Raw genomic sequence first — 17,884 nt, 5'->3', positions numbered from 1 at the left:
GTCTGCTTGATTAAATCTAATGTCTTCTTTCACATTGGGTTGTGGGAGGAGTAAATGAGTTAATAAATGTAACAAGTTTAGAATATGTGTGGTGCATAATGTATGTTCATTAAAAATAGTCTTCCAGGAGAGGGGATAGGATGGCGGAACAGTCAGATGCTTCCTGTGGCCCCTCTTACAAAAAAGACCCCCCAAAACAAGTGAATCAATTATACATGATAATCTAGAAGCCCTGAACATCAAAGACAAACTTGAGGAGTAAGACTGAGCTGCAGGGCAAGGGAGAGACAGTTCAGAAGCAGTAAGGAAGTGCCATACCTGACCTGGCAGTCATGCTACAGGCTGGACCAACTGGTGCACACAGGCTGAAACAAGCAGTAGCACTCGGGACGTGTTTTCCATGTCAGAAGAAACCGAGTGGTGGAGAGACTGCACAAGCCTCCTGAGCCAGGGGGAAGAGAAGCTGGATTTGCAAAAGTTAAATGCAAGTGTTGAGATCAAAATAACCCTTCCCCCACTGAGAAGTGCCTCTCTTCTCCTCCCCTGACCCTCCCCTCTGTGTTCTGGTGTCAGTCTGGCAGCATTCAGTGATTGCTGTGCCCTCTATTCTGGAAGTGGATCCCTTTGCACCTGAGTCAGTTTCCCAGCTCTGAGGAGGCAACTGACAAAAAAAAAACAGACAGATGGGAAAAGAAAAACTGCCAGTTTCCCTAAACCGGAAACTCAGGGCAGGCACTGTCCCTTTCCCTAGTCAGAGGCCTCAGGGGTCCATGGACTTTGAATGCCTTTCACCCTGCCTAGACCTGTGCGGGCCCATTCAATAGCGTAGGCTCTCATTAGCATAGTACAACAGGGTACATACCTGAAGCTTATTTTCAACTGCAACAGTTAAGGGGGGGTAGCAGATTCATGACATCTGATACCATCCTGGCCATTAAGTAAGGTTCTCACTTACCCACCTCAGAAGATTGGTGTCTCCACCCAGTCCAGCTAGACACCCATGACAGTGGTCTGAGAATAAGTGGTGTCTCCCAACCCTTACAAGCAACAGTACTGGGTACCCAAAGTCTGGATGCAAAACCCACCCACTTATGCACTCCAGGGGACAGGGACATGCCTTCCACCTAGGCACTCGGGGGCAGCCGTGAGCCACCTACTTTGCTCAGCACATAACCTACTTCAGCCAGATACCTGTGCCTCCTCCAATCACCCCTATGTAGCCCTGCCCATCTAGGACTGTAGGTGAGAGCATACACCATACACTCAGTGACTGACGAACTGGATGATTGAGCTGAATTTGCACAAGAAAAGTAAAGGGACCCCTGGGCTCACATACCTAGTAGCAGCTCTAATAACCTGATGACAGGTTGTGAGAGCTACAAGGATGTCAATAATCAAAGTAGCTCACATGCCCAGCCTATTTGGGCATATGAAAAGAAAAAAAAAAAAAAGAAGAAGAAAGGACACAGTAAGCAAACATACAATAAATAAATATAATAACTTATTGATGGCTCAGAGACAACAGTCAAAATCGAATCACATAAAGAGGAAGACCATGATTGCTCAGCAAGTGACCAAGACAAAGAACCAAGAAACCTCCTTTGGAAGACAAGTTCTTAGAATTATGGGAAGTGGAATTCAAAAGATTAATATACAGAGCTCTTCAAGAGGTAAGGAAGGAGATCAGACAAAACTCAACTAAGGCAAGGAACACACAAACAAAATAATAGAGGCATTTAGGAAAGCTATACAAGTGCAAAATGAAAATTTAACAGGCTGCTAGAATCCATAGAGAGACAGGGGATAGAAATTCAAAAGATTAACAATAAAATTTCAGAATTAGACAACTCAATAGAAACTCAGAGTAGCAGAATTGAGGCAATGGAAGTTAGAATTAGTGAGACTGAAAAGGAAGCACTTGAGATCAGCTTATTTGAGGAAAAAACAGATAAAAGAATTTTAAAGAATGAAGAAACTTTAAGAATTATAGAGGACTCTATCAAGAAGAATAACCTACGAGGGAGTGGAGTACCTGAAGAAGGGAGAAGGGATAACAGAAAATATAGAAAAAAATGTTGAATACTTGTTGGTAGAAAACTTTGCTGATATCGTGAAAGATGAGAAGATATCTATCCAAGAATCTCATCGAACCCCACACAGGGTAGATGCCAAAAGAAAGTCACCAAGACGTATTATAATCAAACTAGCCAAAACCAAAGATAGAGACTTTGAAGGATGACTAGGGATAAAACAAAAGTCACCTACAAAAGAGAGTCAATAACACTAAGCTCTGACTACTCAGAAGAAACTATGCAGGCAAGAACACAGTGGGATGACATATATAAAGCCTTGAAAGGGAAAAAAAAAAATTTGCCAGCCAATAAGTCAAAGCTAAACCACTGAAAATTTAAGGAAACAAAGATATCAATATGTAAAATATGACAACATTAAGACAAAAAAAGCCACAAAACCAAACCCACTGTCATCAAGTCGATTCCGGCTCATAGCGACCCTATAGAGCAATTAAATAGTGTATTCATAGAACTTTCATATGGAGAGGAAATTAAGGCAATATGAAGAAATAAAAGATTGGAATAAACTTAGAAAAATAGAGGTAAATTCTTAGGTAACCACAAAGGAAACTAACAAACCTACACATCAAAATAGAAATAAAAAAGAAGAAAAACATAAAGACTCAGCAAATAACACAATCAACAAGGAAAAAGATAAAAAGAAAATACACAAAGTAAAATGACTCATCAAGGAATATCAAGTGGGACAAAGGAACTGTCAATATCACAAAAAAAAAAAATCAAAATGACTTCACAAAACTCATACCAATCAATAATTATGCTTAATGTAAACAGACTAAATGCACCAATAAAGAGACAGAAAGTAGCAGAATGGATAAAAAAAATGACTGTCTATATTCTGCCTTCAAGAGACATACCTTAGACTCAAAGACAAAAACAAACTAAAACTCAAAGAATGGAAATAAATATATAAGGCAAACAACAATCAAAAAAGAGCAGGAGTGGCAATATTAATCTCTCACAACATAGGCTTTGAAGCAAAATCCACCACAAAGGATAAGGAAGGACACTATATAATGATTAAAGGGTCAATACACCAGTAGGACACAACCATAATAAATATTTACACACCCAATGACAGGGCTCCAAAATACATAACACAAATTCTAACAGCACTGCAAAGAGAAATAGACAGCTCCACAATAGTAGTAGACTGCAACACACCACTTTTGGTGAAGGACAGAGCATCCAGAAAGAAGCTCAATAAAGACACAGAAGATTTAAATGCCACAATCAACCAACTTGATCTCATGGACATATAAAGAACACTGCACCTAATAGCAGGCAAGTATACATTCTTTTCCAATGCCCATGGAACATCTTCCTGATTAGACCACATTATTAGGCCACAAAGCAAGCCTAAACAGAATCCAAAACATCAAAATAACACAAAGCATCTTCTGTGACCAAAAGTAGAAATCAATAGCAGAAATAGCAAGGAAAAAAAAAAAATCAAATACATGGAAACAGAAAAATACCTTGCTCAAAACTACTGGGTTATAAAAGAAATCAAGGATGGAATAAAAAAAAATTAGTGGAATCAAATGAGAATGAAAACACATCCTACCAGAACCTTGGGGACATAATAAAAGCAGTGCTCAGAGGTCAATTTATAGCAATAAAGGCACATATCCAAAAACAAGAAATGGCCAGAATCAAAGCATTAACCCTACAACTCAAACAAACAGAAAGAGAAGAGCAAAAGAAGCCCTCGGCCACCAGAAAGAAAAAAAATAAATAAATAAAAATTATTGAAATAGAGAATAGAAAATCTATTGAAAAAGTCAACAGTACCAAAAGCTGGCTCTTTGAAAAGATCAACAAAATCAATAAACCACTGGCCAAACTGACAAAAAAAAAAGAGAGGAAACAAATAACTTGAATAAGAAATAACATAGATGATATCACAACAGATCCAAATGCAATGAAAAGAATCATAACGGAGCATTGTAAAAATCTGTACTACAACAAATTTGAAAAACTAGAGAAAACAGACAAGTTTCCAGAAACACTTTACCTACCCAAACTAACACAAACCAAGGTAGACTGACTAAATACATCTGTAACAAAAGAAGACATTGAAGAGGTAAAAAAAATCCTGACCCTGACAGCTTCACTGGAGAATTCTACCAAACTTTCAGAGAAGAGCTGACATCACTCCTATTAAAGGTATTTCAGAGCATAGAAAACGCTGGAATACTCCTGAACTCATTCTACGATGCCTCCATAATCCTGATACCAAAAGCAGGTAAAGGCACCACAAATAAAGACAATTACAGACCAATACCCTTCATGAGCATAGATGCAAAAATATTTAATGAAATTCTAGCCAATAGAATTCAACAACATATCAAAAAAATAATTCACCATGACCAAGAGGGATTCATACCAGCTATGCAGGGATGGTTCAACATTAGAAAAACAATCAGTGTAATCCATCACATAAATCAAATAAAAGATAAGAACCACAGGATCTTATCAATTGATGCAGAAAAGGCATTTGACAAAGTCCAACACCCATTCGTGATAAAAACTCTTAGCAAAATAAAAATAGAACAGAAACTCCTCAACATAATAAGGGGTATTTATACAAAGACGACAGGCAACATCATAAACAGAAAGAGTCTGAAAGCCTTTCCCTTGAGAACAGGAACCAGACAAGGATGCCCTTTATCACCACTCTTATTCAACATTGTGCTGGAGGTTCTAGCCATAACAATAAAGCAAGAAAAAGAAATAAAGAACATCCAATTGCTAAGGCAGAAGTAAAAATATCCCTATTTATAAATGTTATGATCTTATACACGTAAAACCACAAAGAATTCACAAGAAAACTAGTAGAACTAATAGAAGATTTCAGCAAAGTATAAGGATACTAGATAAACATACAAAATTCAATTGGATTCCTCTACTTCAACAAAGAGAACGTCGGGGAGGAAGTCACCAAATCAATGCCATTAAAAGATAAAATACTTAGGAATTAATTTAATCAGAGATGTCAAAGACCTATACGAAGAAAACTATAAGGCACTACTGCAAGAAACCAAAAGAGACCTACATAAGTGGAAAAACATACCTTCCACTTATGGAAAAATATACATGAGAAAAACATATTAAGTTAAGTCATGTGAAATTGTACATGATTCAGTCTAATATCATCTTCATCACTGGGCCTCGTGAGGATTAAATGTGTTAATAAATGTAACAGGGTTAGGATTGTGTGTGGCATATAGTAAGTGTTCAGTAAAAATAGTCTTCAAAACTACAAAGAGCAACACTAACAAACATAATGAATTATTTCTCTAAACTTTAAATAAATAGAAAAAAATAAAACATGCCTTCAAATATTTCAGAAATTACATTCACATTGGAAGCTGTTGTCATGAGGACCTCCTAGAGCAATGCCAGGTCTTAATTTCTAGTCAGTAATGTACTGACTACTATTTCATCACCTAGAGAGAATATTATACACAAGGGAGCTAATGAGAGCCTCATAAGGACAAGAAAAGGAAATTTTAATTGCTCTCTTTTCCCAATAGCTCATTCCTGGTGAACAGAAATCTTGAGGGACCTGCTATCTGTATGTTTTTGATGAGATCTCTTGAATTTCCAAACCCTGGATAAAAACACTCCACTTTGGCAAGCATCTCAGGTGGCACTAGGAGGGAGCTACACTAGGGAATCATGACTTTGATTCCTAATATTTACATTAGCAACTCAGAAACTGAGATCTGCATTCTGAACCCTCCATAAAAGAGAACCAAGGGATCTCTATTTTGAACTGCCACCACCACCATTACTAAAAGCTATTTCCTTTAGAGGGCACTCAGTCTAAAGCATGCAGAGCACCCTGGCTAACCATTCCACGCAGAGAAATGGGGAGTATCTGAATCCCATGTGCCCTAGACCAGTTTAATCTTCATGAAGGCTTAGCCTTCTCACGATAATATACGAAATACTTAAAGCCATCTCCGTCAAATGGTTACTCATTTTTCCATGTTATGCATTTGAAGACAAAAAATTATCTTTTTTTCATATTTCAACCTATCCTACTTTTGGACATTTATCATTAGAAACGTTCTGATGCTGAGACATTATGCATAGTTCCACCATCTGAGGTAACATACAATAAATCCAATCCCTCTGTTGTGTTATTAGTCATGTTGATATTTGTTATATATCATTTGGATCCAAATCTTCAATTTTTCTGGATAATTATAATTTATAAATGGCCATCCTAAAATACAGCACCTAGAACTAAGCCCAGTTCACCAGATGCAGTTGATCTTGTGTGACTATCATCCCCCTTGTTCTGGATATTACGTTCCTTTTAATAAATCCTTTGGGGTTCCTTGCATTTTTTAGGTTTTTTTTCTCTTGATGTAGATCTTTTGAAAATGAAGGTCCGCTAGTTGGCTTCTTCTCAATTGTGAACGTTGTGATAGACTGGCTTACTCTTACTTCTGCTTCTAGATTCAGGTTTCTCTTGGGAGTCTTCAGTGATCCTGGGGGGAAGGGAGTGTAATGAGCTCACAGGGACGATCTCTAAGTTGCCCCCCTCCAATTTCAAGATGAATAGATGTTGATAGAGGTGATACATCAGCAAAAATGCCTTCCCCTGTCTTGTCTGGCCTCCTCAGTCAGGTGTCTTTCATATTTGTGGTATCTGGTGATGTCATTTTTCTTTTTTTGGGTTTTGGGTGATGTCATTCCATACCTTGTCTGGCATGTTCTTGGGCTTGCACTCAGGAGCAAGTGCCTCCCTGTGCCCCCACCCCCACCCCCACTATGCCTCTGCAACAACCCCCCATTCATATTCTCTGTGCTTCTCTAGGACGTGTGCAACCATAACATTCATTACAATTTCTAGTCTGCCCTTCTCTCTTTCTAGTCTGTGAGATTCTGAAGCGTAGGAAATTCTATCTTATTCGTCTCTCTATTTTGAGTGCCCTTTGGGAGCCCTGGTGGTGCGGTGGTTAAGAGCTTGGCTGCTAATCAAAAGATTGGCAATTCAAACTCACCAGCTACTCCTTGGAAACCCTACGAGGGCAGTTCTACTCTGTCTTATAGGGTCACTATGACTCAGAATTGACCCAATGGCTTTAGGTTTGGTTTGGTTTAAATAACTTTTGTCTCTGACATGTGCCCAAATATCTACGAAATGAATAACTTTATGTTCCACAGAAAATTTTATGTTTATTACTGTTAAATTTAATTTGCACAGCCTGACAAAATCATCTTGAATCCTTATCATCATGAACATATTCATCACTCTTTTCTAGGTTGATGCTATGAATTTTATAATAATTTCTTCTATGGCTTCCTCCAATTATTCATAAAACGGTTTTCCAAGATAAAACTATATATAAAGTCCGATGGAATGATAACTTGAGATTATTCACTTTATATTCAGTCTTGGGATCCTCTTTGCGTTCACGTAATTATGAGATATTTTTCATATTTTCATCCGCCACATATAACTACATCATGTACGTAAGAATATTACAAAAGATTTAACAAATACTTTACTAAAATCAGGATAACCTAGGACTAGGTCTTTTATTCTACCAGTCAGTAAAACTCAAAACCAAAATGAGTGGCATTATTTAGCAATCTTATGCTGGCTTTGAATCATCCCTGCTTTCTTTTTTGAGAGCTCTCTCTCTTTATATATATATATACACACACACACCCACACACATATATAATTTTTTTCTTAATCTATTTTGCTCAGGATTCATTGCTCTTTAAGGTGAATCAGTCTACGTAGACTAAGACCCCTGACATAGAGTAGGTGATTTTGTGAATCCTCCAGAAATAGCAGTCACAGGGCATTCAAACAGACAGGTGGTGTTAAACAGAGTGTCCAAACAGAAAACAAGAATTAAATGCATGTGTCAGAGTCAGTTTTGGGGGGCATTGGCCATGTGTACTATATGTTTACACAAATAACAAGTGCCTTCTATGTTTGTTTGCCAACCACTCCGTCCGTCCCGAGATATTTTCAGAAGTGTCTCTTTGCCATTTTTTTTACACATTGCTGTAAAAAATTAGCAAAGTGTTTGCTAAAATACCTCAAGGTGGCGGGGGGGGAGGGAGTGGGTGGCAAACAAATGTAAAAGGTGCTCATTATTTATATAAAAATACAGTAATGGATCACAGCCCTATATCTGAGTTAGACTTACAAACACAATAGATAATTGGGCTCCTCTGATGGGGGCTATTATTAGTGGGCCAGCCTTGTGAGACAAAGAATACAGGAAAAACAGTCAACTGGCCAATGTAAAGAGTCAGAGATATGAGGAATACAGCAGCTCAGCTCCCTTTAAAATCAAAACCAAACTTTTTGCCATCAATTGTGTTCTGGCTCATAGCAATCCTATAGGACAAAGTAGAACTGCCTCCTTAGGTTTTCCAAGGGGCAGGTGGTAGATTCAAACTACTGACCTTTTGGTTAGCAGCCAAAAGCTTCATCACTGCACCACCAGGGCCCCTGTGTACAAAAGTATTTGCCGTATCTCAGCAATCTTATGCTGGGTTTGAATCATCACTGCTTTCTTTTAGCAGAGCTCACTGCATACATATATATATATATATATATATATATATATATATATATTTGCTCAGGATTCATTGATCTCTAAAGTGAGTCAGTCAACATAGGCTAAGACCACTGACACAGGGCAGGTGATTTTGTGAATCCTCCTTTAATGGGGGTAAAGCAAAGGGACAGATTTAAAAGCATAACTGAGATTTTATGAACAGTAACTGGTAAGTCACAATTTCTGGGCTTATAAGAGCAGCAGATTTGGCTTGATCATGAATGGACAGGTTTGTAATCTAAACCTGTTGCCCTCGATTTGATTCTGGTTCATGTCGACTGCCTGTGTTACAGAATAGAACTGAGGTCCACAGAGTTTTTTTGGCTCTAATCTTTATGAACACAGATTGCCAAGCATTTCTTTCATGGCACAGCTGAGTGGGTTCAATCCACCGACCTTTCAGTCGGTAACCAAGCACAAACCGCTTGTACTCTAGACATCTTCAAATTCTTCAGAGTAAAGTATGGAAATGACCCAGCGTCAGGGCATACTGCTGTCTGCAGATGGCTGACTGGCTATCTGGGAGTCAGAGGAAAGCTGATGTCAGGTAACCCTTTACTAGATAAAAGATAACTCGCTTAAATCTGCTGGGCATTTTCTGACAATCTATGCAGCTGTATTGTGATTTCAGACCTTCTAAGCTACATTTGGAAACCCTGGTGGCATAGTGGCTAAAATCTACAGCTGTTAACCAAAGTGTTGTTGTTGTTAGGTGTCGTGGAGTCAGTTCCCACTCATAGTGACCCTATGCACAACAGAACGAAACACTGCCCAGTCCTGAGCCATCCTTAACAATCATTGTTGCAGCCAGTGTGTCAGTCCACCCCATTGAGGGTCTTCCTCTTTTACGTTGACCCTGTACTCTGCCAGACATGCTGTCCTTCTCCAGGGACTGATCCCTCCTGACAACATGTCCAAAGTATATAAGACACAGTCTCGCCATTCTTGCTTCTAAGGAGCATTCTGGTTGTACTTTTTCCAAGACAGATCTGTTTGTTCTTTTGGCAGTCCATGGTATATTCAATGTTCTTCACCAATACCACAATTTAAAGGTGTCAATTTTATTTCGCTCTTTCTTATTCATCGTCCAGCTTTCACACACATATGATGTGACTGAAAACACCATGGCTTGGGCCAGGCTTCAAGGTGACATACGTGCTTTTCAACACTTTAAAGAGGTCCTTTGCGGTAGATTTGCCCAATGCAATGTGTCTTTTGACTTCTTGACTGCTGCTTTCATGGGTGTTGATTGTGGATCCAAGTAAAATGAAATCCTTGACAACTTCAGTCTTTCCTCCATTTATCATGATGTGGCTTATTGGTCCAGTTGAAAATACCGTGGCTTGGGTCAGGCACACCTTAGTCTTCAAAGGTAGCCAGTTGGAATCCCCCATGTGCTCCTTAGAAACCATATAGGGCAGTTCTACTCTGTCCTATACGGTTGCTATGAGTCGAAATTGCCTAGGCAGTAACAGGTTTGGGTTCGATTTTTGGTATGCTACATTTAGGAGTCCTTGTGGTGCAGTCACTATGAGTCAGAATCAACTAGAGGGCAATGGTTGTGGTGCAGTGGTTAAAGCACTTGACTGACGACCAAAAGATCAGCTGTTCAAACCCACAAGCCAATCTGTGAGAGAAAGATGTGGAAGCCTGCTTCTGTAAAGATTTATAGCTTTGGAAGCACTATGGGACAGTTGTATCCTGTCCTATACAGTCACTAGGAGCCAAATTTGATTCAATGACAATGGGTTTAGTTTTAAGTTTATTTTTATATTTCTTGATTTGTTTCCTCCGATAACAGACATAGGAGAAAATTTTAAATAGAATATGTGCCTGTCACATGTGTGTAACTTATTAATAACTCATGATTAGAAAGGCCTATATTTTTCTTGCTAATGTATTAAAGAGAAAAAATAAAAAGACTGGAATTGTAAAAGATTGTCAGAGTTTTTGAGCCAATTTGAACTAGGGGATTACTTCATTGTTTGGAGAAGACCTTAATGGTAGGTTTGAAATAAATAAAGAGGTGTACACCAGGTGCAACCTAGATGGGAAAGGCTTAGAGGAGGGTGGTAAACTATCAGCATTGAGTTACTATTTTGTCGTTGTTGCCGTGGTGATGGTGGTTCTTTTTACCATTATAGCATCCTTGACAGAGAATTAACTAAAAAATTTACATACCACAAAATTTAACCATTGAAAGAGTACGGTTCACTGTATTTAAGTATGTTCATAGAGTTGTATAACCCTCACAGCTATCTAACTTTAGAGCATTTTCATGGTCTCCCTCCAAAACAATCCCCATACTCACTGGCAGTCACTCTTCACTCTCCCTTTCCACTTCTACCTGGCAGACACTAAGTTATTTTCTGTCTCTATAAATCTGGCTATTTTGAACTTTCATATGAATGGAATCATACAATAGGTGGCCTTTTGTGAATGGCTTCTTTCATTTAATGTAATATTTTCAGGTTTCATTCATGATGTGACATGTTTCTGTATTCCATTGCTTCTTATTGTAGAAGAACATTCCATTTTATGGATATACCACATTTTGTTTATCCATTTATCACTTGGTGGACATTTGGGCTGTTTCCACTCTTTGGGTGTTATGAATAATTCTTCCCTGAACTTTCATGCACAAGTTTTTATGTGTATGTTTCAATTCTCTTTGTTATGAACCTAAGAGGGTAATTGTTGGCTATCTCTGTGTTGAATATTTTGATGAACTGCCAAAGCAGTGTACCATTTTACAATCCCACCAGCAATATATGAGGGTTCCAATTTCTCCATATCCTTGTCAAAACTTGTTATTGCCTGTATTTTGAGTTATAGTCATCCTAGTGGTTGAGAAGTGGTGGCTCATTGTGGTTATTTTTCCATTCTCCTGTTTATCAATGATGTTGAGCATTTTTTAATGTGTTTATAGATCGTTTATATATCTTCTACAGTGTGTTCTTCTCTTTTGATTTTCTAACTCCAGATCTTGGCACATTTCATTATAATACTTTACTTTGTCTTCTTGATTCACCCTTTGAAATCTTCTGCTCAGTTCTTCAAAAGCAAGTTTCAGTTCTCTTCTGACATCCATTTTTGGTCTTTTTTCCTCCCTTTTCTTTTTGTTTATGACCTTTTGCTTTCTTCACGAATGATGTCCTTCCACAACTTGTCTTCAGTCATTAGTGTTCAATATGTTAAATCTACTCTAAATTCACATTGGATATATTCAAGGTTGTATTTTGGCTCTTGCGAACTTGTTTTAGTTTTCTTCAGCTTCAATTTGAACTCACATATGAGCAATTGATGGTGTGTTTTGTAGTCGTCTCCTGGCCTTCTTCCGACAAATGATATTGAGCTTTTCCATCATCTCTTTTCCACAGATATGGTCAATTTTGATTAGTGTGTATTCAGTCTGGCAACATCTACTTGTTTAGTAGTGATTTATGTTGTTGTAAAAAAGCATTTCCAGTGAATAGGTTGTTGGTCTTGTAAAATTTATCATGCGATCTTCCAAGCCATTTGTATCATGAAGGTCATATTTTCCAACTACACATCTTTCCTCTCTGTTTCCAACTCATATTATTTTTCAAAGCAAGTCAGTTAATTGTGTACCAGAGAAGGTAAGGGGTTTTTCCTGGTACTATTACTAAATTCTAGACAAATCACTTCTGAATCAGAATTTTGCAGTGCAATGATATAATCTAAAGACTAGGCCCTCCCTCTAGGATTCCTTCACAATCATGGGTAAACTCTATTCCTATAGATAAGAAGCTTCAACAACAAGAGAAAACTATTTCCTAATAACAAACAAGAATCTTTCAAAATATAATCATTTAAAACTTTAGAGGACTTCAGTTTTAACAATTATCCGTAAAGTAGTAAGCCTGTGAAAATTGCCAGTACCAAAGACTGAGATTACTTTATAATAACCTTCTTCATTAGTATTGCACTTGAAACATCTTGGAACATGAAAGCAAAGGCCTCCACAGAAGAGGACATTTTTGGCTATAATTTATATTTACTTGTGTTTGGGTATCACTTGCACAGTGTAAGCATGGATACCTTCAGTAAACATTTTAGTGGCAGAATGGCACCTTACTCTTACAACAGGAGAATTTCAAATGAAATTGACAATTTGAGAAAGATAATGCCTTTTTTTTAATTTTAAATTGTGAACATATTTATTTCCCTTTATCCATCCACCATTCATTGAGCAATCTGAACATGGATAAATGACAAGTACAGGATTCATTTCTGTGTGATCTAGTCCAGATGCTGCTCTAATTGGAATCACACAAAAATCTTAATTATTGCTATCACAATTTTTTCTAGCTCTTAAGCTCTTCGAATCTAGCATGTATTTTGCACGTTATTATTTTTTTTAGCAGATTGGTATTTGTAGAAGATGTCAGCATTCATTCAAGTCTTTTATTATAAATTTTATTTCCCATAGATATATCAGATTTACCTGTAGTATTGTGAAACCATCATCCACATCTATATTGAAAATCCACAGGATCACCATTAGTAACTCACTTAAGTCTCTGAAGTTTCAGTTATTTCACCTATAAAATAGGAATAATAAGCTCATACCATATAGAGTTGCTGGGGATAATATATCAAATAATATTTATGAAGTGCCTGGACAGTTCTAATCATATGGTATCTTAGCTAGTGCTGCTATAACACAAATACCACAAGTGGATGGCTTTAATGACAGAAATTTATTCTCTCACAATTTAGCAGGCCAGAAACTTGAATTCAGGGTGCCAACTTCAAGGGAAGGCTATCTCTCTTGGATCTGGGGGAAGTCCTTGTCATCAATCTTCCCCTGGTATTGGAGCGTTTCAGCTCAGAGACCCCCAGGCCAAAGGACACATGTTCCTGGTTCTGATTTCTTGGTGGTATAAGGTCCCCTTGTACTTCTGTTTGCTTCTTTCTTTTATATGTCAAAAGAGGTTGACTAAAAATGCAACCTAATTTTGTAGATTGGGCCCTGCCCAATTAACACAACTGCCACTAATCTATGGTGATTAACATCCTACTGATAGGATTTACAATACACAGGAAAATACATCAGATGACAAAGGCTGCACAATCACACAATACTTGGAATCATGGCCTAACCAACTTGGCACATATTTTTGAGGTACAAAACTCAATCCACGGTAATAGCCCAGCTGACAGGTATTTTGGAGGGACATAATTCAATCCGTGACACATGGTAAGCACTGAATAATATCACCCTATAATAAATAGTAATATCACCCTCACATTCATTTTTATCTCAACACTCTTTTCCTTGTTTTTGACACACCACTAATTTTTTTTTTTTTTTTTTTTTTTGTAATCGTGATGTGGCTTATTGGTCCAGTTGTGAAGTTTTTTTTTTTTTTAATTTTTATTGTGCTTTAGGTGAAAGTTCACAAATCAAGTCAGTCTCTCATAGAAAAACTTATATACACCTTGCTATATACTCCTAGTTGCTCTCCCCCTAAAGAGACAACACATTCCTTCTCTCCACTCTGTATTTCCATGTCCTTTCAGGTTGTTTTTGTCCCCCTCAGCCTTCACATCTCCCCTCCAGACAAAAGCTGCCAACATAGTCTCATGTGTCTACTTGATCCAAGAGGCTCACTCCTCACCAGTATCATTTTCTATCTTATAGTGCAGTCCAATCCCTGTCTGAAGACTTGGCTTTGAGAATGGTTCTTGTCTTAGGCTAAGAGAAGGTCTGGGGACCATGAACTCCAGGGTCCTTCTAGTCTCAGTCAGACCATTAAGTCTGGTCTTTTTATGAGAATTTGAGGTCTGCCTCCCACTGTTCTGCTCCTTCTCTGTCGTGTTCCCTGTGATGGCAGTCATTGATTGTAGGCAGGAACCATCTAGTTCTGACCAGGCTGATGTAGTCCCTGATTTATGAGGCCCTTTCTGTCTCTTGGGCTCATAATTACCTTGTGTCTTTGGTGTTCTTCATTCTCCTTTGCTCCATGTGGGTTGAGACCAATTGATGCATCTTAAAATGGCATGCAGAATGTTTTCTTAATAGATTTTATTATGCCAATTGACCTAGATATTCCCTGAAACCATGGTCCCCAAATCCTTGCCTCTGCTACACTGGCCTTCGAAGTGTTCGGTTTATTCAGGAAACTTCTTTGCTTTTGGTTTAGTCCACTTGTGCTGACCTTGCCTGTATTGTGTGTTGTCTTTCCCTTTGCCTAAAATAGTTCTTGTCCTCTGTCTAATTAGTGAATACCCCTCTCCCTCCCTCCCTTCCTTCCCCCGCTTGTAACCATCAAAGAATATTTTCTCCTCCACTTAAACTATTTCTTGACTTCTTATAATAGTTGTCTCATACAATATTTGTCCTTTTGCAACTGACTAATTTCACTCAGCATAATGCCTTCCAGATTCCTCCATGTTATGAAATATTTCACAGATTCATCTTTGTTCTTTATCGCTGCATAGTATTCCATTGTATGAATGTACCATAATTTATTTACTCATTCATCCGTTAATGGGCACCTTGTTTGCTTCCATCTTTTTGCTATTGTAAACAGTGCTGCAATGAACATGGGCGTGCATATATCAGTTTGTGTAAAGGCTCTTATTTCTCTAGGATATATTCCAAGGAGTGGGATTCCTGGATCATATGGTAGTTCTATTTCTAGCTTTTTAAAGAAGAGCAAAATCAATTTCAAAAGAAGTTGTACCATTTTACATTCGGACCAGCACTCTGTCAGTGTTCCAGAGTCTCCACCACCTCTCTAACATTCATTACTTTTTGTTTTTTGGATTAATGCCAGCATCGTTGGAAGCAGATGGAATCTCATTGTACTTTTGATTTGCATTCCTCTAATGGCTGATGATCATGTGCATCTCTTCGTGTATCTGTTAGCTACCTGAATGTCCTCTTTAGTGAAGTGCCTGTTCATATCCTTTGCCCATTTTTTAATCTGGTTATTTTTCTTTTTATAGTTGAGTTTTTGCAATAACATATACATTTTAGAGATCAGCCACTGACCAGAAATGTCATAGCTAAAAACTTTTTCCCAGTCTCTCGGTAATCTTTTTGCTGTTTTGATGAAGCCTTTGGATGAGCATAGGTGTTTGACTTTTAGGAGTTCTCAGTTATCTGATTTCTCTTCTGGTGTTTGTACATTGTTCGTAATGTTTCATATACTGTTTATGCCATTTATTAGGGCTCTTATTTTTTCTTCCATGATCTTTATCATTCTAGATTTTGTATTTAGGTCTTTGATCCATTTTGAGTTGTTTTTTGTGCATGGTATGAGGTATGGGTCTTGTTTCATTTTTTTTGCAGATGGATATCCAGTTATGTCAACACCATTTGTTAAAGGGATTGTCTTTTCCCCATTTAACAAACTTTTGGCCTTTGTCAAATTTCAACTGCTCATATGTGGATGGATTTACGCCTGGATTCTCAATTCTGTTCTATTGGCCTATGTATCTGTTTTTCTACCAGTACTAGGCTGTTTTGACTACTGTGGTGGTATAATATGTCCCAAAATCAGGTAGTGTAAGGTCTCCCACTTTGTTCTTTTTCAGTAGTGCTTACCTTATTTGGGGCCTCTTGCCCTTCCATATGAAGCTGTTGATTTCTTTCTCCATCTCATTAAAAAATGATGAGAATTAGATCTGTTTCACAATAGAGAGATAGTATTGTACCTCAAATTTCTTCTTCTCTTCCTCCATAAAATTCCCACAGGAAAATGGCAGGAGGAAATCATGCCACAGTGACTGAGTTCATCCTCTCTGGGCTACAGACAACCAGAGCTCCAGCTTCCCCTCTTTCTTTTTTTCTTAGGAACCTATGTGGTCACAGTGATGGGGGACCTAGGCATCATCACACTGATTGGGCTTAGTTCTCACCTGCACACACCCATGTACTATTTCCTTAGCAGTTTGTCCTTCATTGATCTCTGCTATTCCACTGTCATACCCCCAAAATGCTGGTGAACTTTGTCACAGAGAAAAACATCATCTCCTATCATGAATGCATGACTTATATTTCTTTCTTGTTTTTGATATTGCAGAGTGTCATATGTTGGCTGTGATGACATTGATCACTATGTTGCCATCTGTAATATTTTGCTTTACAGTGTCACCATGTCTTACCAAGTCTGCTCTTGGTTGGTACTTGAGGTATATGTGATGGGCTTCATTGGTGCCACAGTTCACACAGGTTGCACGCTAAGAGTGATTTTCTGCAAGGCTAAAATTATCAACCATTACATCTGTGATCTTTTTCCACTACTGGAGCTCTCCTGCTCCAGCACATATACCAATGAACCGGTACTTTTTTGCTTCAGTGGGCTCAATATTCTTGGACCAGCCTTGGCCATCCTTGGCTTGTATATCTCCATCATTGCCAGCATCCTGAAAATCCACTCCACTGCTAGCAGGTCCAAAGCCTTCAGCATATGCTGCTCTCACATCTCGGCTGTTTCCATCTTCTATGGTTCTCTAGCATTCATGTATCTACAGTCATCAAATGTCAGCTCCATGGACCAAGGCAAAGTGTCTTCTGTGTTTTACACCATTATCGTGCCAATGCTGAACCGCCTATCTACAGCCTGAAGAATAAGGATGTCAAAGTTGTCTTAAACAAAATCATTGAGAAGAGATTATTTTGCTTTAACAAAGATTTATAGATTCTGGAGAAGATTCCATAGGAAGGAATCCAAAGTCAGTAACATATATACAAAAATAGTGAGATTATTGCCAACACTTGATTATTTGGAAGAAAGACCCAAGGATAAGACTGGATTCTGAGTATCACTTGGAGGGCAGTCCCATGAGTGGCAGTGTCAATTCTAGGATTTTCCATAGGTCACCCATAGTAACCCACATTACCTCTAATCATTTGTTGAAAAATCTTCAAAGGCCTTCATTTGGGGGATTAGAATTTGTATATTTGGAATCTGGCAATTTGTTACATAAGATTTACCTATCATTACTCATAAAATGATCTGTTTGGTCTGTATCCTTTGATCCTCTTAATAATTTGCGTATTGGCCTTTGTTTATTAAAAAGTGTAAAAATAAACTGGAAAAAATATGGTCTCTAAAGTAAATAATTTTAAATCATTTGAAATGTACAAAATTCAATCCCTATTACTTCCTAATTGCAGAGAATTGTATTAAGGAATATAGGGGAAAGTGATGG

The 17,884-nt window shown here is 38.0% G+C and overlaps 1 protein-coding gene across 1 annotated transcript; it reads left to right on the top strand.

Annotated features, from left to right (window-relative positions):
- The first annotated feature begins 1,555 nt into the window (after window positions 1-1,555).
- On the top strand, window positions 1,556-17,296 carry LOC135227718 (olfactory receptor 8G50-like). The gene is made up of 3 exons (XM_064268325.1): window positions 1,556-1,670; window positions 16,524-16,602; window positions 16,753-17,296. The coding sequence occupies exons 1-3, from the start codon at window positions 1,556-1,558 to the stop codon at window positions 17,294-17,296; spliced, it is 738 nt and encodes a 245-aa protein (XP_064124395.1).
- The last annotated feature ends 588 nt before the right edge of the window (window positions 17,297-17,884 follow it).

This window comes from Loxodonta africana, chromosome 15 (genome assembly GCF_030014295.1).
Source record: "Loxodonta africana isolate mLoxAfr1 chromosome 15, mLoxAfr1.hap2, whole genome shotgun sequence".
NCBI lineage: Eukaryota > Metazoa > Chordata > Mammalia > Proboscidea > Elephantidae > Loxodonta > Loxodonta africana.
The sequence above is the reverse complement of the archived record's forward strand: the minus strand, read 5'-3'. Positions and strand labels throughout refer to the sequence as shown.